Source organism: Denticeps clupeoides, unplaced genomic scaffold, assembly GCF_900700375.1.
Source record: "Denticeps clupeoides unplaced genomic scaffold, fDenClu1.1, whole genome shotgun sequence".
NCBI classification, from domain to species: domain Eukaryota; kingdom Metazoa; phylum Chordata; class Actinopteri; order Clupeiformes; family Denticipitidae; genus Denticeps; species Denticeps clupeoides.
Window position 1 is genome coordinate 235,886 of NW_021630092.1, and position 26,620 is coordinate 262,505.

Consider the following 26,620-nt stretch of genomic DNA (forward strand, 5'->3'; position numbering starts at 1 on the left):
GACCCGTCACGCGTCCGTCCACCAAAAACCTCGCGTTCTCACTGGACCCGTCACGCGTCCGTCCACCAAAAACCTCACATTCTCACTGGACCCGTCACGCGTCCGTCCACCAAAAACCTCACGTTCTTACTGGACCCGTCAAGCGTCCGTCCACCAAAAACCTCACGTTCTTACTGGACCCGTCAAGCGTCCGTCCACCAAAAACCTCGCGTTCTTACTGGACCCGCCACACGTCCGTCCACCAAAAACCTCACGTTCTCACTGGACCCGTCACGCGTCCGTCCACCATAAACCTCACGTTCTTACTGGACCCATCACGCGTCCGTCCACCAAAAACCTCACGTTCTCACTGGACCCGTCACGCGTCCGTCCACCATAAACCTCACGTTCTTACTGGACCCGTCACGCGTCCGTCCACCAAAAACCTCACGTTCTTACTGGACCCGTCACGCGTCCGTCCACCAAAAACCTCACGTTCTTACTGGACCCGTCACGCGTCCGTCCACCAAAAACCTCGACTGGACCAATCACGCGTCCGTCCACCAAAAACCTCACATTCTCACTGGACCCACCACACGTCCGTCCACCATAAACCTCACGTTCTTACTGGACCCGTCACGCGTCCGTCCACCAAAAACCTCACGTTCTTACTGGACCCGTCAAGCGTCCGTCCACCAAAAACCTCACGTTCTTACTGGACCCGTCAAGCGTCCGTCCACCAAAAACCTCGCGTTCTTACTGGACCCACCACACGTCCGTCCACCATAAACCTCACGTTCTTACTGGACCCGTCACGCGTCCGTCCACCAAAAACCTCACGTTCTCACTGGACCCACCACACATCCGTCCACCAAAAACCTCGCGTTCTTACTGGACCCACCACACATCCGTCCACCAAAAACCTCACGTTCTCACTGGACCCGTCATGCGTCCGTCCACCAAAAACCTCACGTTCTCACTGGACCCGTCATGCGTCCGTCCACCATAAACCTCACGTTCTTACTGGACCCACCACACATCCGTCCACCAAAAACCTCGCGTTCTCACTGGACCAGTCACGCGTCCGTCAACCAAAAACCTCGACTGGACCAATCACGCGTCCGTCCACCAAAAACCTCACATTCTCACTGGACCAGTCACGCGTCCGTCCACCAAAAACCTCGCGTTCTCACTGGACCAGTCACGCGTCCGTCAACCAAAAACCTCGACAGGACCAGTCAAGCGTCCGTCCACCAAAAACCTCACGTTCTTACTGGACCCGTCAAGCGTCCGTCCACCAAAAACCTCGCGTTCTTACTGGACCCACCACACGTCCGTCCACCATAAACCTCACGTTCTCACTGGACCCGTCATGCGTCCGTCCACCAAAAACCTCACGTTCTCACTGGACCCGTCATGCGTCCGTCCACCAAAAACCTCACGTTCTCACTGGACCCGTCATGCGTCCGTCCACCAAAAACCTCACGTTCTCACTGGACCCGTCATGCGTCCGTCCACCAAAAACCTCACGTTCTCACTGGACCCGTCACGCGTCCGTCCACCAAAAACCTCGCGTTCTCACTGGACCCACCACACGTCCGTCCACCAAAAACCTCGCGTTCTTACTGGACCCGTCACGCGTCCGTCCACCAAAAACCTCACGTTCTCACTGGACCCACCACACGTCCGTCCACCATAAACCTCACGTTCTCACTGGACCCACCACACATCCGTCCACCAAAAATCTCGCGTTCTCACTGGACCCGTCATGCGTCCGTCCACCAAAAACCTCGCGTTCTTACTGGACCCGTCATCTCTGTGTAGTGGTCTGCACCTTGCCCTGCCACCACTTTAAGTCTTGTGCTCCTCCTCCTCTCTGTAGGTAAGCTGAAGGAGTGGTCTCTGGTCCTGTACGGAACCTCGGTCCACCCGTACTCCGGGCGGAGTGAGAAGCCGCGCTCCGCCCCTGAACAGCCAACGGAAGAAGAGACTCTTGAGGAGTATCATGGTCTGTCTACTGAACACCAACGCACGACTTCACTCTTCACCGTACTGTTTCCATACAACGTGTGTGTGTGTGTGTGTGTGTGTGTGTGTGTGTCCAGGTGAGTGTGACCCCGAGTGCAGTGAGAACGGCTGTGAAGGTCCAGGTCCACAGCAGTGCATCAACTGCCTGCACTATTTCCTCAAATTCAAGAACAACACCAGGTACACTAGAAAACACACACACACTTGGACTAGCAGCAGACAGTGTCTCTGCCAGGGACGATTATCTGCTCCATCCTCTCATTTGTTTCCTGTAGAAGGTAGAATTAGAGACGGGATTCTGGGGAAATGTCCGTAAATAAGAGACGTAGTACAGTACGTATTGGGTAACGTCTTACAGGACACGATGGTAGTAAGTGGGGTTCAGAGGTGCTCAGTAGGTACAGTGGTGGCCTGGCGGGTAAGAAAGCGGCCCCGTAATCAGAAGGTTCGAATCCCGACCCGCCAAGGTGCCACTGAGGTCCCCTTGATGAACCCTGCTCACCAAGGGTGATGGTTAAATACAGAGGACCCGTTTCACCGTGTCCCACAATGACGAGCGATGCCTGTTCTGTGTATATCCGTCCCCGCAGGACGTGCGTGTCCGAGTGTCCGGCGGGCTTCTTCCGGGATGATAAGCGGCGGTGTAAGAAGTGTTCGGCGCTGTGCGAGTCCTGTGTGGGCGGCCGCAGTGATCAGTGCTCCTCCTGCAGACCGGGCTTCTACCTGAAGGAAGGTTCCAACACCTGCGTGCCCACCTGCCCCGACGGCTTCTACCTCCAGCTGGGTAAGTAGTCCCCCGAGCGTCCCCACGCGGCGGCGTCCATTTAAAAACCCTGACGTGCGTGTGGGGGTTTTACAGACTCCAGGATGTGCAGGAAGTGCAGTGAGAGCTGCAGGAAGTGCAGCGCGTCCGGGATCTGCACTGACTGCAAACCTGGGTTCAGGTACGAATGACTGATCACAAGCACACACACCTACAAGCAGACAATCAACCACAGGGACCAAAATACTTTGTTATTTTACGCTTAGGAGATAATTCGGTGATAACATTTCTTACGTTAATTTAAAATCACCTCTACAGCGCGTCCTCTTTCCTTTTCCTATTTTCCTATTGTTAATAAAATTATTTTAAAACGACCGGTATATGGCGATACAGAAGTTCCTTCAGGCAGATGTTCCAGCTCCAGGCCCATCAGGTTCTTGCACTCCCTGTGTCCCCGGTTTGTGTTGCACACACACTTTATTTCAATTGAAATGTTCCGTGTAGCACCAGGTTCCGGAGAAACGTTGTTTCATTTCACTGTGTACTTTGTAACGTGTCCCAGTCACAAACCCCACTTACTACCATCGTGTCCCTGAGCAGGACACTTAACCCTGAGTGTCTCCAGGGGGGACTGTCCCTGTAACTACTGACTGTAAGTCGCTCTGGATAAGGGCGTCTGGTAAATACTGAAAGTGAAGTGATTGTCACATGTGTTTCACAGCAGCACAGCACACGGTACACACAGTGAAACGTGTCCTCTGCATTTAACCATCACCCTGAGTGAGCAGTGGGCGGCCATGACAGGCGCCCGGGGAGCAGTGTGTGGGGACGGTGCTTTGCTCAGTGGCACCTTGGAGGATCGGGATTTGAACCGGCAACCTTCTGGTTACGGGGCCGCTTCCTTAACCGCTAGGACACCACTGCCCCATTACTATAAATGACTATAAATGACAATAACTATTAGATTAATGGTAGAGAGCAGCTCAGTCCTGATTGGTAGAAGGTGTCCTCGTGAAGAACTGATGCTCACAGATCTTCTTCCACCAGTCTGCAGGGGAACCGGTGCCAGCTGTCCTGTGACCCGGGGACCTACTACAATGGGCACAGACGGACTTGTGAGCCGTGCCACCCGGCGTGTGCCACGTGTGCAGGTACGTTCTCCGCCTTCTCCACCTCCAGTTCCTGTGCGTGCAGGCACGTCCTCCATCTGACTGTGTGTGCAGGTACCGGTATGGAGGCGTGTAACGAGTGTGCGGAGGGCTACTACATGGAGGACTGGCGCTGTGTGTCCAGCTGCAGTGCTGGCTATTACTTGGCCCAAGAACAGGCAGCCAATGGGGAGCTGCGCAAATCCTGCCGCAAGTGAGTGGAGCGCCAGTCACCCGCTGAATCGCTCTAGAAGGTGGTGTCCTACATCAACGTGTCCCATGTGTCATACGTGTAGGTGTGACCACACCTGCTACACCTGCACTGGTCCAGGTGAACACAACTGCAGCACGTGTGTGAGTGGCTACAACCTGGAGGGCGGGGTGTGTGTTGTCAGCACCATCTGTAAAGATGGTGAGTATTACACTCCCTATTACACCTACACAGCTCCACAAAACACATTCAGTTTCAAAAAATATTTTTACATTTACATTTACAGCATTTATCAGACGCCCTTATCCAGAGCGACTTACAATCAGTATTTACAGGGACAGTCCCCCCCTGGAGACACTCAGGGTTAAGTGTCTTGCTCAGGGACACAATGGTAGTAAGTGGGATTCGAACCTGGGTCTTCTGGTTCATAGGCGAGTGTGTTACCCGCTAGGCTACTACCACCCACAAATATCAGGACGAATAGAGTCCCAAGAAACAGTTTGAATAAACCTCCGCGGGAGAAGAGAACAATAAATGTTTGATATTTAAAATGAGTTTTGGCGATGAACGGGTTATTTTTGTCGACCCTTGACCTTTTGACCACCAAAATCTGAGCAGATTTTGAACATTTTTGCCAAATCGGAAGAAATCCCCTTCAGGTGTTTCTGATGTTTTCCAAAATGCTGACTGTCCATAATTGACGCAGCAAAAATCATACATCACACCCCATGCTGGGACACGCCCAAGGACACGCCCACTTGTGTCAATCATATTTACCGGCGGCATATTCTCCTGTTCCCGGTGTAAAGGCTAAATTACAATCACAATACAATCTTTCAATGCTGACAGCAGTAATTCACCTGATTTTTTACCAGCGGCTCCTCTCTCGGGGTGGCGAGGATTTTGAAATCAACCTTCTGATTTTTCTCTGTTTCTCCCTCTCTCTCTCTCTCTCTCTCTCTCTCTCTGTCTCTCTCCCTCTATCCATCGCCCCTGCCGGACTTGTCTCCGCCTCCCGGCTGGATGGATGGAAATAAAAACCCCTTGATTGACCTCTGACCTTCCTCGACCCCGTTTCCCCCTCTGCTCTCTCCTCCTCTCCTCCTGCCTGTGGAAAGCAAATGAAGAGTCTTGGGCCGAGGGTAGCTTCTGTGTTCTGGTGAAAAAGAACAATCTCTGTCAGAGGAAAGTTCTGCAGCAGCTCTGCTGTAGAACGTGTTCTTTACGGGGCTGAGCGGCCAGCCACGCCTCAGACGGGACTGCGTCGCCGCGGCGACGCCACATCAACAACACACCTACCTTCTGTACCGAACAAACTGCCGGCTCGCTGCAGTGGCCGTAGACAGAAATACGTGTCAGTATTTTTTCATGACCAAAGCATGGATGCCAAATCATCAAATAGCCCCGCCCCCCAAGGGGAACAAGGCTCTGGGGGCGCCAGGTGTGGAAATGTTACACTTTTTTTTGTTTTTAATAGAGATGTGTGCTTTCACTTTTCCTGTGATGCAGCTTGTCGCTCATGCAAATTATGTGTTGCGTGCACACACACACACACTCTTAACACACCCAAACTACTACACAGGCCTGATTTACTGCACCGCCCAGCCTGCATTTACCAGGTTATGTTTGTGGGAGGGGCTGTGTGTGTGCGTGTGTGTGTGTGTGTGTGTGTGTGCGTGTGTACATGCACGTGCGAAACTGCGGAACACACAGTCGTCTGAAGCCACAACGTGCCTCCGTCACTTCGGCTCCTCCCTCTGTAGAGAAGCGGAGAATGTACCGTACCACCGGGCCGCCAGAGTCACAATGCAATAAATAAACCTGCTATACTCACCACCTGCACTTCCCATGCTTTTATTACACATCGTAATCCTTAATTTATCTAAGTATTGTAGATAATATGTTCAGCATTTGTATTAATTGTTGTTTTTAATGCTTTAATTTTTGTTTTCTGATGATTCTGTATGTTGTGTTGCGGGGTCGGTCCCGACCCGACCGTGATGCTGGTAGGCTGTAGAACGTAGAGGCGTAGTGGTGCTATGGGACCATGCAGATGAGCCCACCACACTTTTCTTGTTTTTGTGTTTCTAGACGTTACAGTTTATGATGGTTTTATTTATGGAGAAGGTCCTGGTGCCACATACCTCTCTACTGAACCCATAACCAGAGTGTAAACCTGTAAACCGCAATAATTGATGTACGTTTGTGGTGCTGAGGCCAGAAAAAGAGTTTTGTTACTTGACACTTTTGTAGCCGTGCTGGTGAGCCACGCTGCTGGCTTCACTCAGTAGAAACTTGCTGATCTTTCATTAATAATGACTTTTGAAAATAAAAAGCCACTTTTGGGTTTTTTTTGGAGCTGATTGTGATGTTATGCTACTCAGGAACCTCAGACATGGATGAGTTCTTGCCATTCAGGGGCACAAACCTCCTTTTGATGTCATGCAGGATGTTGTGTATGTGCGAGAGCTCCAATCCCGTTCCTGCTTTTCTTTTTATATCTGCCCCCTCTCTTCTTCTTCTTTTGTCTTCTTTTGGAACATAGAGCCATTGTTTATTAAAGGTTATGATGATTAATATTTACCCCGAGTCATGGGCTCCTACAAACATTAAAATGATCTCTCCTAACTCCAATGTTGCTGCCGTCTTTTGTTTCTTTTGTGGACGTAAATGAGCCGGAGGTTGAGGTGGAGGATCATCTCATCTGCTGCTCTCATGGCGTGAATGTTCTCGCTCCGGTTCCCGGAACCTGAAGTCCTTCACTATCAGGCCGTTGAAGGAAGACCTGAGCTGGAGCTGGAGTGAGCAATGTTGTGGCATAGTGGAGCTGTTGGGTCCAGTCTTGGGAGAGGACACCGGGCAACAGCAAGTTCTCCACCGTGTGACGTTCTACCTCCATTGATTCTGGAAGAACATTTTTCCAGTCCTCAGGTGGCCCACCAAGGTCCACGTTGGGCTACAGTTGTTTACCGGTGTTGCCTGTCACTGTTTGGTTCTCAGGTGAGTACGTCAGCAGGAATGGGGGGGTGTCAGCAATGCCACGCTTCCTGCAGCCGATGCAGCGGGCCGGAGGAGGACGACTGTCTCGAGTGCATCTCCACCAGGTGAGGGCAGCTATCTGGACATCAGCTGTGTTTCTGTACCTTCATTTCAAAACCTGAAAATATCGTATAATAAGACCTGAAGTGAACATCAAGGTGCCTAATGATGGAGAAAAGAGATGTTCAGAAATAGTCATCAATGCTGAAATGAAATCATGACCCGAATGTTCCTCTACATCAGAAAATGATCTGAACTGATAAAGCATTAAAATGCAGAGCTGAAGAGCTTCTGATTGCGTTGTCCCTGGTTTGACGTTTAGGACCAACACCACTTTAGAATACAGCAGTCTTCTTTAGACCATAGAGTTTGTGTTGCAGTGTCTACTGATTCCTCCTTCATCTCCAGCACCAGGTAGGCAAAGGGCTCTTGCGAGTGTGGAGAACGGAGGAGAAAGGGAGGAGATGGACGCTGAGCTTCACCTGGCCAGGCGTTTGATGTATTTAAATGGACCATGAGGAAGTGTCAGTGTGTCAGAGCTGCGTGGGAAGATGACCTGCAAGCCGGCACTTCTCCATTCTATCTCCAGTGTTCACAGCTGGTTTTGCTGCTTCCTGTGTCCCCTGCAGGCTGTTTGACGGTGGAAGGTGTGTCTTTCGCTGTGTGAGGGGAAAATACCAGCTGGATGGGCGCTGCCAGCCCTGCCACCACACGTGTCATGAATGTGATGATGATGGACCTGACCGCTGCACCAGCTGCTGGAAAGGTCTGGCCCTTCTGGTCTTCCATTAGAAAGTAACCAAGTCGATAACAAATCACGGGTCCACCTTAGAACAACGCGAAGCCTGGACATCAGCAGGCTAAATCACTTCAGATGGGGAAGGGGGAAGTTGAGGAATTCTGCTGGTGTAACTCCTGGTTCCATCACCTTCCTTAGATCATGCTGGTGTTGAGCGTTATTTATTTGAGGGCCAGTGCCGTGAGTCATGTCCAGAGGAGCATTTTCACGTCCTCTCACTGAAGAACGTGTGTGAGCCGTGTCCTGAACACTGTCGAGTGTGTGTGTCCTGGGATCAGTGTGTCCATTGCAGCCTTGGCTTCTTTCCTCTGAATGGACGCTGCGTTCCCCTCACATGTGGAGAAGGTGGGTCCATCATCATCATCTCATTCCTGCTGCATTCCTACCAGCAACAGAAAGTCCAGAAACCCAAGGGAACAATTCATCTAAACTCTAATCATTATAACCAATCAACAATATGTTTCTGTGAGTGTCTTTAGATGAGTTAGAGGACCCTGAACTGGAAGAGTGTGTGCCGTGTGAAGAAGGCTGTGGGAGCTGTCAGAAGAGTGAGTTACTTTACATTTCCAGCATTTACCAGATGCCCTTATCCAGAGCGACTTACAGTCAGTAGTTACAGGGACAGTCCCCCCCTGGGGACACTCAGGGTTAAGTGTCCTGCTCAGGGACACGATGGTAGTAAGTGGGGTTTGAACCTGGGTCTTCTGGTTCATGCTAGGCTAGGTTACCTGCTAGGCTACCACCACCCTGAGCGTTATTTCACTCCTAACACAAACACAAACTTGTTTTAGTTTAGCTCTAAATTTACCATAAAATATGACTTGTCAGTATTGAATAAGGACCAGATTGGGACCTGGTCGGGGTCTAGTTGGGACCTGGTCGGGGACTAGTTGGGACCTGGTCGGGGACTAGTTGGGACCTGGTCGGGGACTAGTTGGGACCTGGTCGGGGACTAGTTGGGACCTGGACGGGGTCTATTTGGGACCTGGACGGGGTCTATTTGGGACCTGGTCGGGGTCTATTTGGGACCTGGTCGGGGTCTATTTGGGACCTGGTCGGGGTCTAGTTGGGACCTGGTCGGGGACTAGTTGGGACCTGGTTGGAATCTACGTGTCCTGTGCTGGACTGTACCAAACATGGCACTGCAGTTTCTGGTGGAAGTGATGAATCATGAATGAAACAAATTATTTGAGCCCAATTGTTGTGTAATGTTTTTTTTTTTTATCCATCAGCTGACCCCAAACACTGTTCCTCCTGTCATCAGGACTTCTACCAGTACGTCTTCTGCATTTCAACCCGTTTCCAGTATCAAATGACCCAGTAGTGCACGTTTTCTGTATTGTGTTGTGACTTGTCGGTGTGTTGTGTGTTGGGGCAGATTTGGTGCGCAGTGTCTCCGGCACTGTCCTGACGGGACGTACGGTGTGAACAGCAGCAGAGTGTGTGAGCACTGTGATGCACACTGCCTCATCTGTGACCAGGAACAGTGCTACTGGTGTGAGGAGGGATACTTCCTGTCAGGTGACGACAGTGTGTGCAGTTGTGTGATCTTGTGTGTGTGTGTGTCGATTGTATATTAAGTAGCGTTTTCTCGCTCTCTCTCTCTCTCTCTCTCTAGATGGTGTGTGTGTGAGTGTGTGTGTGGACGGTCTGTATGCTGATGTGCAGCATGGTGAGTGTGACTTGTGTCACAAACGCTGTCGTACATGTGGAGGACCCGCCCATGATGACTGTGACTCGTGTGAGGTGGGGAAGCGACTGGAGGACGGCCGGTGTCTTACTGGTCCCTCTGAAGTCCACTGTCAGTCCCAGCACTTTCTGAGTGGTATGGGAGCGTGAACACACCGCACACACCAATACTACACTAACAGTCCCTTACACACATTGTTGTGTGAATTATGTTTTTAACCCTAAATCTAGACCAAGAGGAGTGTGTCCAGTGCCATCCGTCCTGCAGCTCGTGCTCTGGACCCCAGAAAGACGAGTGTAACGCGTGTAGAGCAGGTACTCAGGCGATGAGCTGGAGAGTCGTGAGACACCAGGGCTTTACACTATTCACCAACTCCTCCTCCTCTGGATCTTCTGAGTGTGTGTGTATTCGCACGCAGGGCGCTTTCTCTCTACATCTCGGGAGTGTGTGTCCCGCTGTCCAAAGGGAAGTTTCGGGAACGAGTCGTCATGGAGATGTGAGGAATGCACATCAGGATGTGTGCAGTGTGTAAACAGCCACACCTGCCTGCAGTGTCAGTCTGACCTGGTACAACTCTACCTGCAGGATGGCCACTGTGTGCCTGAGTGTCAGAGGTGCGCACATGCACACACATACACTACACTACACTACACTACACTACACACACACACACACATACACTACACACACACACACACACACACACACATAGACGCACGCACACATACACTACACACACGCGCATGCACACACATACACTACACACACACACACACACGTATATCTGTACTGGGTGCAGTGTCAGTCTGACCTGGTATAACTCTACCTGCAGGATGGCCACTGTGTGCCTGAGTGTCAGAGGTGCGCACATGCACACACATACACTACACTACACTACACTACACACACACACACACACACACACACACACACATACACTACACACACGCGCATGCATACACGTACACCACACACGCACACACACGTACATCTGTACTGGCTGCAGTGTCAGTCTGACCTGGTACAACTCTACCTGCAGGATGGCCACTGTGTGCCTGAGTGTCAGAGGTGCGCACATGCACACACATACACTACACTACACTACACACACACACACACACACACACACACACACACATACACTACACACACGAGCATGCATACACGTACACCACACACGCACACACACGTACATCTGTACTGGCTGCAGTGTCAGTCTGACCTGGTATAACTCTACCTGCAGGATGGCCACTGTGTGCCTGAGTGTCAGAGGTGCGCACACGCACACACACACACACACACACACACACTCACAAACATGTACATACACACATGCGCACACACACACATTACAATAACATTTGTGTGTGCATCTCTTAACAGCGGCTACCCAGACAGGGGTGTGTGTGCGCCGTGTTCATCTCAGTGTCTCCTCTGTGACGGGGGACCAAGTGTGTGTGTGAAGTGTGTAGCGCAGTTCCTGCTGATGGGCCACCAGTGTGTGGAGCGCTGTCCCTCAGGCTACCGCCAGTCGGAGGACGCGTGTGAGCGATGCCCGTCCGGCTGCTCCCGCTGTGGCACACAGCAGCAATGCAGCGGTGAGCCACGCCCACAAATCTGCACAAAGTCCTTGTTGTGTTCATGTGGCTTCCCTGAACACCACTCTGCTTCCCGCTCAGACTGTGAGGAGTACTACTTCCTGTACTCCGGCCGCTGTGTGAACGACTGTCCTCGGGGTTTCTACGGCGACGTGCCGGACAGGCGGTGTGACTCCTGCCATGACGACTGTGCAGCGTGTGACGGTCCGCATGCAGACGACTGCACTGCCTGCAAACGTGGGAGAAACCTGCGTTATCGTGGGCGGTGCCTGTCCTCCTGCCCGTCCCACACATATCAGGACAAGCAGAGAGACGAGTGCAGGGGTACAACACACACACACACACGTCTGTACTGGCTGCAGTTGGTCTTAAAAAATTAACTGACAAAGGAAATCCGTGAATATGGAGAAGAGTGAAGAGTCGTCAACGTCACTACATCATGCAGACGAAACACTGTAGTCTTCACTGTTCATTCATCTTCACCGTTCAGAGGAAGCAGGTGGTCATTCTAACACGTGTGTCTTGCACAGATTGTGATCGGTCTTGTCTGACATGTTCTGGAACCCTTCCATCATCGTGTCTGAGCTGTGGGCGGGGCAAGCGGATGGACTCTCAGGGTCACTGCGAGATCGTCAGTCCATGTCTGGAAGGCTCATACCAGGACCAGGCTGGACTGTGCCAACCCTGCCACCGATCCTGCCTGCTGTGCAACGGGCCGACACACACACACTGCCTGGCCTGTCCCATCGACCAGTATCTCATCAGTGAGTTCGACACACCCAGACACACCCAGACACACCCAGACACACCCAGACACACCCAGACACACCCAGACACACCCAGACACACCCAGACACACCCAGACACACTGCCTGGCCTGTCCCATCAACCAGTATCTCATCAGTGAGTTCGACACAGCCAGACACACCCAGACACACCCAGACACACCCAGACACACCCAGACACACCCAGACACACTGCCTGGCCTGTCCCATCAACCAGTATCTCATCAGTGAGTTCGACACACCCAGACACACCCAGACACACTGCCTGGCCTGTCCCATCAACCAGTATCTCATCAGTGAGTCAGACACACCCAGACACACCCAGACACACCCAGACACAGCCAGACACACTGCCTGGCCTGTCCCATCAACCAGTATCTCATCAGTGAGTTCGACACACCCAGACACACCCAGACACACCCAGACACACCCAGACACACCCAGACACACCCAGACACAGCCAGACACAGCCAGACACACCCAGACACACCCAGACACAGCCAGACACACTGCCTGGCCTGTCCCATCAACCAGTATCTCATCAGTGAGTTCGACACACCCAGACACACCCAGACACACCCAGACACACCCAGACACACCCAGACACAGCCAGACACAGCCAGACACAGCCAGACACAGCCAGACACAGCCAGACACACCCAGACACACCCAGACACAGCCAGACACACCCAGACACAGCCAGACACAGCCAGACACAGCCAGACACAGCCAGACACAGCCAGACACACTGCCTGGCCTGTCCCATCGACCAGTATCTCATCAGTGAGTTCGACACAGCCAGACACACCCAGACACACCCAGACACACTGCCTGGCCTGTCCCATCAACCAGTATCTCATCAGTGAGTTCGACACACCCAGACACACCCAGACACACCCAGACACACCCAGACACACCCAGACACACCCAGACACACCCAGACACACCCAGACACAGCCAGACACAGCCAGACACAGCCAGACACACCGCCTGGCCTGTCCCATCAACCAGTATCTCATCAGTGAGTTCGACACACCCAGACACACCCAGACACACTGCCTGGCCTGTCCCATCAACCAGTATCTCATCAGTGAGTTAGACACACCCAGACACACCCAGACACACCCAGACACAGCCAGACACAGCCAGACACACCGCCTGGCCTGTCCCATCAACCAGTATCTCATCAGTGAGTTCGACACACCCAGACACACCCAGACACACTGCCTGTCCTGTCCTGTCCCATCAACCAGTATCTGATCAGTGAGTTAGACACACCCAGACACACCCAGACACACCCAGACACACCCAGACACACTGCCTGTCCTGTCCTGTCCCATCAACCAGTATCTCATCAGTGAGTTAGACACACCCAGACACACTGCCTGGCCTGTCCCATTGACCAGTATCTCATCAGTGAGTTAGACACACCCAGACACACCCAGACACACCCAGACACACTGCCTGTCCTGTCCCATCAACCAGTATCTGATCAGTGAGTTAGACACACCCAGACACACCCAGACACACTGCCTGTCCTGTCCCATCAACCAGTATCTCATCAGTGAGTTCTGTTTGTGTCTCTGAAGATCAGACCTGCGTTCCTCATTGTCCAGAAGGTTACTATGCCGACAGCAGTCAGCAGTCATGTGAGCGATGTCATGTGACCTGTGCCACCTGTGGAGGGCATCACAGCAGCGACTGTCTCACCTGCTCCCCTGGGCTGCTCCGCCATGAGCCCTTCTGTGTGGACACCTGTGGGACTGGGTACAGCCACGCCCCTACAGCCACTTTACTGCTCTCATTGTGGATTTTTCTTTCACCCATCTCTCCTTTTCTTCTAGCTACTATGGCAACAGTAGTGGGGTGTGTGAGCGTTGTGACCAGCCGTGTGCAGAATGTGTGGGTCACCGCAGCCGCTGCACCAGCTGCAGAGACGCCTACTTCCTGCTGGGGACAAGCTGTCTGCACGTGTGTCCCAATACACACTACCCTGACCAGCAGGACAAGACCTGCCACCGCTGCCATGCAACGTGCAGGACCTGCCACAGTGAGGCGCACATTCACCCTGCGCTCAACACCCACCGTCCCACATACACTAATATAATATAATATACACAATATAATATACACAATATTCAACCGTATACGTACACTACCCTGCCATGCAACGTGCAGGACCTGCCACAGTGAGGCGCACATTCACCCTGCGCTCAACACCCACCATCCCACATACACTAATATAATATAATATACACAATATAATATACACAATATACAACCGTATACGTACACTACCCTGCCATGCAACGTGCAGGACCTGCCACAGTGAGGCGCACATTCACCCTGAGCTCAACACCCACCGTCCCACATACATTAATATAATATAATATACACAATATAATATACACAATATACAACCGTATACGTACACTACCCTGCCATGCAACGTGCAGGACCTGCCACAGTGAGGCGCACATTCACCCTGCGCTCAACACCCACCATCCCACATACACTAATATAATATAATATACACAATATAATATACACAATATTCAACCGTATACGTACACTACCCTGCCATGCAACGTGCAGGACCTGCCACAGTGAGGCGCACATTCACACTGAGCTCAGTTCTCAACACCCACCGTCCCACATACACTAATATAATATAATATAATATACACAATATAATATACACAATATTCAACCGTATACGTACACTACCCTGCCATGCAACGTGCAGGACCTGCCACAGTGAGGCGCACATTCACCCTGAGCTCAGTTCTCAACACCCACCGTCCCACATACACTAATATAATATAATTTACACAATATAATATAGACAATATACAACCGTATACGTACACTACCCTGCCATGCAACGTGCAGGACCTGCCACAGTGAGGCGCACATTCACCCTGAGCTCAACACCCACCGTCCCACATACACTAATATAATATAATATACACAATATAATATAGACAATATACAACCGTATACGTACACTACCCTGCCATGCAACGTGCAGGACCTGCCACAGTGAGGCGCACATTCACCCTGAGCTCAACACCCACCGTCCCACATACACTAATATAATATAATATACACAATATAATATAGACAATATACAACCGTATACGTACACTACCCTGCCATGCAACGTGCAGGACCTGCCACAGTGAGGCGCACATTCACCCTGAGCTCAGTTCTCAACACCCACCGTCCCAGATACACTAATATAATATAATATAATATACACAATATAATATACACAATATTCAACCGTATACGTACACTACCCTGCCATGCAACGTGCAGGACCTGCCACAGTGAGGCGCACATTCACCCTGAGCTCAACACCCACCGTCCCACATACACTAATATAATATAATATACACAATATAATATACACAATATTCAACCGTATACGTACACTACCCTGCCATGCAACGTGCAGGACCTGCCACAGTGAGGCGCACATTCACCCTGCGCTCAACACCCACCATCCCACATACACTAATATAATATAATATACACAATATAATATACACAATATTCAACCGTATACGTACACTACCCTGCCATGCAACGTGCAGGACCTGCCACAGTGAGGCGCACATTCACCCTGAGCTCAACACCCACCGTCCCACATACACTAATATAATATAATATAATATACACAATATAATATACACAATATTCAACCGTATACGTACACTACCCTGCCATGCAACGTGCAGGACCTGCCACAGTGAGGCGCACATTCACCCTGAGCTCAACACCCACCGTCCCACATACATTAATATAATATAATATAATATACACAATATAATATACACAATATTCAACCGTATACGTACACTACCCTGCCATGCAACGTGCAGGACCTGCCACAGTGAGGCGCACATTCACCCTGAGCTCAGTTCTCAACACCCACCGTCCCACATACACTAATATAATATAATTTACACAATATAATATAGACAATATACAACCGTATACGTACACTACCCTGCCATGCAACGTGCAGGACCTGCCACAGTGAGGCGCACATTCACCCTGAGCTCAACACCCACCGTCCCACATACACTAATATAATATAATATACACAATATAATATAGACAATATACAACCGTATACGTACACTACCCTGCCATGCAACGTGCAGGACCTGCCACAGTGAGGCGCACATTCACCCTGAGCTCAACACCCACCGTCCCACATACACTAATATAATATAATATACACAATATAATATAGACAATATACAACCGTATACGTACACTACCCTGCCATGCAACGTGCAGGACCTGCCACAGTGAGGCGCACATTCACCCTGAGCTCAACACCCACCGTCCCACATACACTAATATAATATAATATACACAATATAATATACACAATATACAACCGTATACGTACACTACCCTGCCATGCAACGTGCAGGACCTGCCACAGTGAGGCGCACATTCACCCTGAGCTCAACACCCACCGTCCCACATACATTAATATAATATAATATACACAATATAATATAGACAATATACAACCGTATACGTACACTACCCTGCCATGCAACGTGCAGGACCTGCCACAGTGAGGCGCACATTCACCCTGAGCTCAACACCCACCGTCCCACATACACTAATATAATATAATATACACAATATAATATAGACAATATACAACCGTATACGTACACTACCCTGCCATGCAACGTGCAGGACCTGCCACAGTGAGGCGCACATTCACCCTGAGCTCAGTTCTCAACACCCACCGTCCCACATACACTAATATAATATACACAATATAATATAGACAATATACAACCGTATATGTACACTACCCTGCCATGCAACGTGCAGGACCTGCCACAGTGAGGCGCACATTCACCCTGAGCTCAGTTCTCAACACCCACCGTCCCACATACACTAATATAATATACACAATATAATATAGACAATATACAACCGTATATGTACACTACCCTGCCATGTGAACCCTCAACCCTTACGAGTCCATTTCCGTACCCTCTAGGCCACCACTGGTTTGGAGAGACTTCTTGCTTATTACGTAACTTCGTGTGTTATTTCATAGTCCTGCACGTTCAGTTTTGTTCTACAATGAATTAATAATCGAGGTTCATGCACATCCTGTCTGTCCAGGTTCTGGTGCCCTCTACTGCACCTCCTGCTTTGATGGCTTTCTTCTTCATGCTGGGATCTGCTTCTCCCAGTGCCTGGCAGGAACGTATCCTTCCACCATGGTACCGTGCTAACTGGGACTTCATCAGTCCGGTTCTTCTTTCGCTGTGTGACTGTGTAAGATGATGATGATGATGATGACGATTTTGGGCGTGTCCTGTTGGTGCTCTCCCAGAATCCAGAGGTGGCCTGTGAGCCGTGTGACCCGTCCTGTCTGGAGTGTAAGGGCCCGGGGCCACAGGCCTGCACCGAGTGTCCTGCTGTCCAGCGACTGGCGGAGGACGGCCGCTGCCTGAGCTGCTGCAGGACTGACCGCTGGACTCTGGACTCGGACCTTCTCATCCCGTGGGAGTGCTGCCGATGTGACCAATCAGACGGTGCGCTGCACCTCCACCAATAACTGGCTACGGTTCCCAGATGCCTCCTACGAACTCCTCAATCCACACAAATAGTGTCCATCATTTCACCATTTACATTTACATTTATGGCATTTATCAGACGCCCTTATCCAGAGCGACTTACAATCAGTAGTTACAGGGACAGTCCCCCCCTGGAGCAATTTAGGGTTAAGTGTCTTGCTCAGGGACACAATGGTAGTAAGCGGGATTTGAACCTGGGTCTTCTGGTTCATAGGCGAGTGTGTTACCCACTAGGCTACTACCACCCCGTGTTCCTACTCCATTAATCTGACATGAAGCTCCACCTTCAGGTTGGAGAACTTGACCTCGTGTGAACATGTAGAGACAGCATCTGCAGCCACCTTCTCTACTGCCATTCTATATTAAAATGTCATATTATTTATCATTTATATCCTGTCTGCTCAACACGTTCTCCTGTCTTGTGTTTAGATGGATGTGTTGTTGGTGAGAACTTCAGGTTCGAGGAGCCTGGAGACGTGGGTATCGGGGGGGTGCGTGGCCTGGTGGCCGGGCTGGTGGCCGCAGTCTTCGTCCTGGGTGGGGTTCTGTTCCTGCTGCTGTGGACACGTTCCACGCGTCCACGTTCTCCTGTTGTCATGCTGCGTGGATACGAGAAGCTGTCAGCCCACGGCGCCGGCCCCGCCCCCTCCCTGGACGAGTCCGGTCTGTACCACGACCGCCTGGAGGACTATGATGATGATGAAGAGGACATTGTGTACATGTCTCAGGATGGAACCATCTACCGCAAGTACCGCCTCCTGGATGAAGATGAACCCGAAGAGGACTACGGTGATGAGAGCTCCGCCCTCAAATGAGCCACACCCACAGTCTTCTGCACTGATACAACTGCTCCTACCTTCACTCCAGATCTTTCTATTTATCCTCCTGACTGATATGAATCTTGAATATGAAGTGTAATAAATGTTGTGTGGTCCTACAGAGATGATCATTAATATTATAGGTTATTAAAATTTTGGTAGAACCCATCATGGTCTCAGCACTACTGTTAGATGCATCATCATCAAAGCGACCAGAACCCTAGTAGCTACTACAGCAGTAGAACGTGACCGAACACCTGAATTATTAAAGTCGATTAATAAAATATTATATATAGAATTAACAAATACATAAAAATGGTGTGAAGTTCCAGTGTAGAATTTAATAATAAGTTCCACAATATATATACAATATATAAACCATCCGGTGGTTAATTACACGGCCTTTTACTCAGCAGACAGCTTTATACATCGTGTGTGTTCCGGTAAACATGGCTTCTTATTAATTATGCAGAATGTTGTTCTAATACATCTCACACACACACACACACACACACACACACACACACACAGAACTGCTACAGAAGGTCTGAACCAAGGTCAGTGGCCATTCATGATGACCTCTGGTTCTGCCGTCTGGAAGAAAACGTCGTCCTTCAGTTTGAGATGTTCTGGTTGTTCCAACTTCTGTTTTGCCGCTTCTATATCACTGTGGATTGCGGTTACGAGGTCATCTAAACACAAACACACACTCAACATTTAGGGCGTTTGACGTGTGTGTGTGTGTGTGTGTGTGTGTGTGTAGGTGTCCTACCCAGCGACTTGAAGCTTCGCTCAGGACGGATGTACCCCACCAGCACCAAGCTGAGGACCTGACCATAAAAGTCCTCCTTGAACGTGTGGATGACATGAGTCTCCTGCAACACAGAGGAGCCCCTGAATGACCCCTGACCTCCTTACAGTCAGTGTTTACAGGGACAGCGAAGCGGATGTTTTCCAGATGTGGGACATGGTGACATGTCTTGTGTGTGAAAGACCTGATCATGTGACCACGGAACCCCTGAGGTCAGGCTGCGTTCGCATTTACGGATCAGTCACAAGTCAAATTCATGCCATTCGTGATTTTGGTAAAAAGTGTGTGTGAGTTGTGTGCTGCTCGAGTACCATGGACTTGTGTGTGTTGTTGTAATACGGGTTCCAGCCGATGCTCGTCACCATCTTGTGGCGCCGCCCGCTGCCCACGCAGGCCCAGCCGTAGTAGATCCCGGTCCCGATGTCCGCAGGCAGCTGCGCCACCACCGAGTCGGGGAAGTTCGCTGCACAATCACACCAAACACACACACACGGAGGTCACTGCATTGCATCATGGGTAAAAACACTGGTTAGGTTCAGTAAATCAAGTTAGCGATTGGTCTACCAAATCGAGCACGAACAGTGATTTAAAAGCAGTGATTTTAGTAAAACGTGCTGATTGGTTACTGAGAAACTTCTGCTCCAGCGGTTGGGGGCGGAGCTACATTCCGCGTTGTTCTCGCGAGATTCGACAAGGCCACAGTAAACGCCGTTAACGTTCCACGTACCTGTCGGAATCCCCAACTCCTTACTTCCTCTCCCGAAGCCTCGAACCACCTCCCCCCGGCAGAAATACGGCAGACTTCTCATCCCGACTCCACCGGGTTTTACCACTTCCGGCTTCTGATCAGAGCCTTGAAGCTTCTACACCGTTTACGTGTTGGTCTGAATATCAGCGTCTCGGGGCAAAGGTTCAGGTCTCGGGTTCTGGTCCCGGGTTCTGGTCCCGGGTTCAGGTCTCGGGTTCTGGTCTCGGGTTCTGGTCTCGGGTTCTGGTCTTGGGTTCGTGTCCCGGGTTCAGGTGCCGAGTTCAGGTGCCGAGTTCAGGTCTTGGGTTCGTGTCCCGGGTTCAGGTCTTGGGTTCGTGTCCCGGGTTCAGGTGCCGAGTTCAGGTCTTGGGTTCGTGTCCCGGGTTCAGGTACCGAGTTCAGGTCTCGGGTTCTGGTCCCGGGTTCAGGTCTCGGGTTCTGGTCTTGGGTTCGTGTCCCGGGTTCAGGTGCCGAGTTCAGGTCTCGGGTTCTGGTCCCGGGTTCTGGTCCCGGGTTCGTGTCCCGGGTTCAGGTACCGAGTTCAGGTCTCGGGTTCGTGTCCCGGGTTCAGCTCTCGGGATCAGGTCCCAGCTTCGGGTCTGTAGCTCCTCTCGCTGGAAAGTTGTCCAGATGTAATAACGCGCTGAAGGTGACGCTGCAGCCGGCGTCCTGACTCACCGCGGTGGCAAAATAAAAGTCTCGTTGCGGGACCGAAATACGCGTCAGTCAAAACAAGGCAAGTTATTATGGAATTGAAATGGCGTAAAACACCGTTCTAGCTTTACCGACAGCGAGTCGGACAGAAAGACAGCGGAGTTCGAGAATCACTTTAAACGTGAACGGAAGCGGCTTCTTCCTTGACGGTTTCCCGATATGGAGGTTTAGTGGCGCTGTGCTGCCACCTGGCGGGAGGATGAAGCATCGCCGCCATCGGACCAACCACCTGTCTACATGGGAACATGCCTTGTTCCAAGTTCAAATTCAAAATTTGTTTGAACCATACACAGTCATGCACGGTATAAAATGCAGTGAAATGCTTTTAGCGACTGGTACAGACAAGATTATTGCAAATATTGCAAGTAAACAATGAACCAATATGCAAACATAACCAAATATGGTAGTAGCCTAGTGGGTAACACACTCGTCTATGAACCAGAAGACCCAGGTTCAAACTTCACTTACTACCATCGTGTCCCTGAACAGGACACTTAACCCTAAGTTGCTCCAAGGGGGACTGTCCCTGTAACTACTGATTGCAAGTCGCTCTGGATAAGGGCGTCTGATAAATGCTGTAAATGTAAATATTACACTTTTATGTCTAACCTAAGACATAAAATATGTGTAACAGGTAGGGTGAAGGTGTGCAAAAAGGTGTGCAAATAGCTGGAGTCAAATTCAAAGTTCAACGCAGGGTGAGTGGTGGCCTAGCGGTTAAGGAAGCGGCCCCGTAATCAGAAGGTTGCCGGTTCAAATCCCCTGAGGTGCCTGTTACGTCCCCGGTCTAGGGTCAGGGACATAACAAATGGGACATAGGAGTATAAACTCCAAAACGATGCGACAACACTTAAGGCTAATACTTTATTACAAACAAGGACATTGAAACAACAAAACACAAAACAGGTCTGGGCAGTCTATGTCTTGTCTTCTGGTCACAATCCTTCACTTCACCAACAACGTCCTCTTTTCTACCTCACACCACATTCTCCTTTTCACCAACACCTCCCCTTGTCCCAAAGCAGCCGCCATTTTGAGTCCTCTTCCTTATTACAGCCAACCAATCATGGCAGGAAGTGGGAAGAGTCCAATGATGGGCTGATGAGAAGCCACCCTGCAACATTACAGAGACAGAAAGAGAGATACACACACACACACACAAACAGAATACACCCATAGTCTGCCATGGGACGTCACAGTGCCACACACTGCTCCCCACTGCTGCCCACTGCTCAATCAGGGTGATGGTTAAATGCAGAGGACAAATTTCACTGTGTGTATCACATGTGACAGTCACTTCACTTTAAGTATAAAGTGACAAAGTATAACAAGGTAATCGTGCAAGGATAAAGAGAGTTAAGAATTGAATTAAAAGTTTGTGCAAGGATTTCTAGGGGAATTGAGTCCAGAAGTGATTGAGTGTGAAAGTGCTGGAGTGTATTGTGGTTTTTGAGAACTTGTATAGCCTGCGGGAAGAAGATCCTCCTCATCCTCTCTGTGTTGGACTTCCCTGATCGCAGCAGAGAGAAGTTCATTGTTGGGGTAGCCCAGAAGACCCAGGTTCAAACCCCACTTACTACCATCTTGTCCCTGAGCAGGACACTTAACCCTGAGTGTCTCCAGGGGGGGACTGTCCCTGTAAATACTGACTGTAAGTCGCTCTGGATAAGGGCATCTGGTAAATGCTGGAAATGTAAATGTTCTCCTGAATCCAACTCTACTCCTAGGCCAGTTGGTTCCTTTCTCGAAGCTTCATGTGTTCACGTGTATACACATTACAAGACATCTATCGCCAAATAATGTCTCTACATAAATGATCACATATGTGTATAATAAACTACTGAGTGTATTCTGTCTGGTATCTAATTGATTCCACAGTTTGTTACCTTAAAGGAACCACAGATCATGTCAGTATGTGTACTCATATTTGATCTAAAAATGTCAAATAATAAAGTACCTCCAGTGACCGCATGAGAGGTGGAAACCTGGGGGGTTTCCTCTCTTTTTCGATGATGGTTGTGCACATTCACGATTGTAAGTGGCAGTGGTGGCCTAGCGGTTAAGGAAGCGGCCCCGTAATCAGAAGGTTGCCGGTTCGAATCCCGACCCGCCAAGGTGCCACTGAGCAAAAGCACCGTCCCCACACACTGCTCCCCGGGCGCCTGTCATGGCCGCCCATTGCTCACTCAGGGTGATGGGTTAAATACAGAGGACAAATTTCACTGTGTGCACCGTGTGCTGTGCTGCTGTGTATCACATGTGACAATCACTTCACTTTACTTTTACATCAGATGTCTTTCGCTTTATTGCTTCAGCAGCCTTTGTTTGGCCTTTAAACCAGGGGGAGTAGCAAGGGACACGACGCTCATGGACTTCACGAGGGGGACAACATCTTCCTCCGCCGACCAGTTCTACAGCAGCATCGTAGAAGGGAGACAGCAAAGAAAGGCCAACAATGTTGTCCTCATCCGATGTCAAGAAGGGGATGTCATGTTGTACCCAGCTAACCTGCTCCTACTGGCTCCCTTCACTCCACCCGACGTTGCACCATCTGGTCTCCACCTCCCAGTTGAAGCTGCACGTGTGTAATGTCCCTTAAATCACTGCAGCAGGAACACACACAACTATTAACGTTATTATTAACTGGAATAAATGGAAATCTGAGCAGTGGTGCCGCTTCTGAACAAGTCAGCCAGCTTCCTGGCTTTGGCCCGGACGCCAGAGATCACTGGGCGTTGGTCAAGCGGGAGCCCCCAATATCATATAAAGATGGGGGGGCTGTCTGGTACCTGTGTACCACCCATATGGGCTTGTTACCTGGGAAGGGGCGGAGTCACTGTCATTCAACACTAACACTAGTGTCACTTTTACAGACTTTACACTGAAAGTGTGAAATTGAATATAATCTCATATAATCTAAATTAATTTTACTCTGTATCTTCGAACTCTCTCTAAACTGCCCAAACTATATAAATGCTATACAAACTCCATTATTCACACCGTCAACACTCTGAACTGACCTCACGGCGAACAGGACAGGCAACCGACGACCCATAACCGACCCAGCAAGTTAAAATTGATTTAAAAATATAAAAGCGTAATTCTAGTTTTACTTGCTTTAGTGATACAGAAAAGCCATTCCCCTCTACAAAATACAGAAATTGATTATTATGACAGTCTAAACAAAGTTTTTAATGTGATGAGAAGTCTGAGATAAATGAGCTGAGCCCCGCCCTGATGACATCATCAGACCCGCCTCCTGCCACACGGCATCATACCGGCAGTCTGTTCAGGAACAAAACAGACTTCATCAGAATTTGTCATTGACTGGGATTATTTCTCCATCGGTGAGTGCATGTGTGTGTGTGTGTGTGTGTTTGCTGTCTTTATCTTCAGTGATGATGTATAATTCATTTCCTACCAACAACAAAACAATTCCCCCAATGTGCCAAATTTGACAATTTGTGTGAATTGTGTATTTGTGTAAACTTTTACATTTACATTTCCAGCATTTACCAGACGCCCTTATCCAGAACAACTTACAGTCAGTAGTTACAGGGACAGTCCCCCCCCTGGAGACACTTAGGGTTAAATGTCCTGCTCAGGGACACGATGGGGTTCGAACCTGGGTCTTCTGGTTTATAGGCGAGTGTGTTACAAACTAGGCTACTACCACCCCTGAGTACTGGTGAATTGTGTATTTGTGTAGAATGAGTACTGGTGAATTGTGTGTTTGTGGGTAATTGTGTAAACTGAGTACTGGTGACTTGTGTATTTGTGTAGAATGAGTACTGGTGAATTGTGTATGTGTGGGTAATTGTGTAAACTGAGTACTGGTGACTTGTGTATTTGTGTAGAATGAGTACTGGTGAATTGTGTATGTGTGGGTAATTGTGTAAACTGAGTACTGGTGACTTGTGTATTTGTGTAGAATGAGTACTGGTGAATTGTGTATGTGTGGGTAATTGTGTAAACTGAGTACTGGTGACTTGTGTATTTGTGTAGAATGAGTACTGGTGAATTGTGTATGTGTGGGTAATTGTGTAAACTGAGTACTGGTGACTTGTGTATTTGTGTAGAATGAGTACTGGTGAATTGTGTATGTGTGGGTAATTGTGTAAAGTGAGTACTGGTGACTTGTGTATTTGTGTAAAATGAGTACTGGTGAATTGTGTAATTGTGTGTATTTGTGTAAACTGAGTACTGGTGAATTGTGTGTATTTGTGTAAACTGAGTACTGGTGAATTGTGTGTTTGTGGATAATTGTGTAAACTGAGTACTGGTGAATTGTGTATGTGTGTAGAATGAGTACTGGTGAATTGGTGTATGTTGTGGGTAATTGTGTAAAGTGAGTACTGGTGACTTGTGTATTTGTGTAGAATGAGTACTGGTGAATTGTGTATGTGTGGGTAATTGTGTAAAGTGAGTACTGGTGACTTGTGTATTTGTGTAGAATGAGTACTGGTGAATTGTGTATGTGTGTGGTAATTGTGTAAAGTGAGTACTGGTGACTTGTGTATTTGTGTAGAATGAGTACTGGTGAATTGTGTATGTGTGGGTAATTGTGTAAAGTGAGTACTGGTGACTTGTGTATTTGTGTAGAATGAGTACTGGTGATTGTGTATGTGTGGGTAATTGTGTAAAGTGAGTACTGGTGATTGTGGTATTTGTGGTAGAATGAGTACTGGTGACTTGTGTATTTGTGTAAAGTGAGTACTGGTGACTTGTGTATTTGTGTAGAATGAGTACTGGTGAATTGTGTATGTGTGGGTAATTGTGTAAAGTGAGTACTGGTGACTTGTGTATTTGTGTAGAATGAGTACTGGTGAATTGTGTATGTGTGGGTAATTGTGTAAAGTGAGTACTGGTGACTTGTGTATTTGTGTAGAATGAGTACTGGTGAATTGTGTATGTGTGGGTAAATTGTGTTAAGTTGAGTACTTGGTGACTTGTGTATTTGTGTAGAATGAGTACTGGTGAATTGTGTATGTGTGGGTAATTGTGTAAAGTGAGTACTGGTGACTTGTGTATTTGTGTAGAATGAGTACTGGTGAATTGTGTATGTGTGGGTAATGGTGGAAACTGAGTACTGGTGACTTGTGTATTTGTGTAGAATGAGTACTGGTGAATTGTGTATGTGTGTAGAATGAGTACTGGTGACTTGTGTATTTGTGTAGAATGAGTACTGGTGAATTGTGTATGTGTGGGTAATTGTGTAACTGATGAACTGGTGACTTGTGTATTGTGTAGAATGAGTACTGGTGAATTGTGTATGTGTGGGTAATTGTGTAAACTGAGTACTGGTGAATTGTGTGTTTGTGGATAATTGTGTAAACTGAGTACTGGTGAATTGTGTATTAGTGTGTAATTGTGTAAAATGAGTACTGGTGAATTGTGTTTGTGTAGAATGAGTACTGGTGAATTGTGTATGTGTGGGTAATTGTGTAAACTGAGTACTGGTGACTTGTGTATTTGTGTAGAATGAGTACTGGTGAATTGTGTATGTGTGGGTAATTGTGTAAAGTGAGTACTGGTGACTTGTGTATTTGTGTAGAATGAGTACTGGTGAATTGTGTATGTGTGGGTAATTGTGTAAACTGAGTACTGGTGAATTGTGTATTTGTGTAGAATGAGTACTGGTGAATTGTGTGTTTGTCGGTAATTGTGTAAACTGAGTACTGGTGACTTGTGTATTTGTGTAGAATGAGTACTGGTGAATTGTGTATGTGTGGGTAATTGTGTAAAGTGAGTACTGGTGACTTGTGTATTTGTGTAGAATGAGTACTGGTGAATTGTGTATGTGTGGGTAATTGTGTAAAGTGAGTACTGGTGACTTGTGTATTTGTGTAGAATGAGTACTGG

The 26,620-nt window shown here is 49.0% G+C and overlaps 2 protein-coding genes across 3 annotated transcripts in view; one reads left to right on the plus strand and one right to left on the minus strand.

Moving 5' to 3' along the window:
• The window catches only part of LOC114783332 (proprotein convertase subtilisin/kexin type 5-like), a 29,917-nt gene extending 11,361 nt beyond the window's left edge, over window positions 1–18,556 (plus strand). Inside the window, exons 14-37 of one of the 2 annotated variants that reach the window (XM_028968772.1) lie at window positions 1,862–1,987; window positions 2,085–2,187; window positions 2,598–2,791; window positions 2,867–2,951; window positions 3,818–3,921; window positions 3,994–4,132; window positions 4,215–4,334; window positions 7,135–7,233; window positions 7,798–7,934; window positions 8,106–8,312; window positions 8,447–8,515; window positions 9,200–9,242; window positions 9,346–9,488; window positions 9,586–9,792; window positions 9,888–9,971; window positions 10,076–10,271; window positions 11,041–11,255; window positions 11,337–11,579; window positions 11,786–12,019; window positions 13,630–13,807; window positions 13,885–14,090; window positions 17,210–17,310; window positions 17,424–17,625; window positions 18,097–18,556. In XM_028968772.1, the coding sequence (XP_028824605.1) occupies window positions 1,862–1,987; window positions 2,085–2,187; window positions 2,598–2,791; window positions 2,867–2,951; window positions 3,818–3,921; window positions 3,994–4,132; window positions 4,215–4,334; window positions 7,135–7,233; window positions 7,798–7,934; window positions 8,106–8,312; window positions 8,447–8,515; window positions 9,200–9,242; window positions 9,346–9,488; window positions 9,586–9,792; window positions 9,888–9,971; window positions 10,076–10,271; window positions 11,041–11,255; window positions 11,337–11,579; window positions 11,786–12,019; window positions 13,630–13,807; window positions 13,885–14,090; window positions 17,210–17,310; window positions 17,424–17,625; window positions 18,097–18,482 (3,821 nt within the window). In that variant the 3' untranslated portion in view covers window positions 18,483–18,556. Of the gene's footprint in view, window positions 1–1,861; window positions 1,988–2,084; window positions 2,188–2,597; window positions 2,792–2,866; window positions 2,952–3,817; window positions 3,922–3,993; window positions 4,133–4,214; window positions 4,335–5,247; window positions 6,758–7,134; window positions 7,234–7,797; window positions 7,935–8,105; window positions 8,313–8,446; window positions 8,516–9,199; window positions 9,243–9,345; window positions 9,489–9,585; window positions 9,793–9,887; window positions 9,972–10,075; window positions 10,272–11,040; window positions 11,256–11,336; window positions 11,580–11,785; window positions 12,020–13,629; window positions 13,808–13,884; window positions 14,091–17,209; window positions 17,311–17,423; window positions 17,626–18,096 lie in introns of those variants that run through there. The other variant, XM_028968771.1, reaches the window with a different exon arrangement.
• A 245-nt stretch (window positions 18,557–18,801) lies between these two features.
• On the minus strand, window positions 18,802–20,901 carry LOC114783342 (riboflavin kinase). The gene is made up of 4 exons (XM_028968786.1): window positions 20,024–20,901; window positions 19,608–19,759; window positions 19,258–19,360; window positions 18,802–19,177 (listed from the first exon to the last, which is right to left on the minus strand). The coding sequence occupies exons 1-4, from the start codon at window positions 20,103–20,105 to the stop codon at window positions 19,044–19,046; spliced, it is 471 nt and encodes a 156-aa protein (XP_028824619.1). The 5' UTR covers window positions 20,106–20,901; the 3' UTR covers window positions 18,802–19,043.
• Between the last annotated feature and the right edge of the window lie 5,719 nt (window positions 20,902–26,620).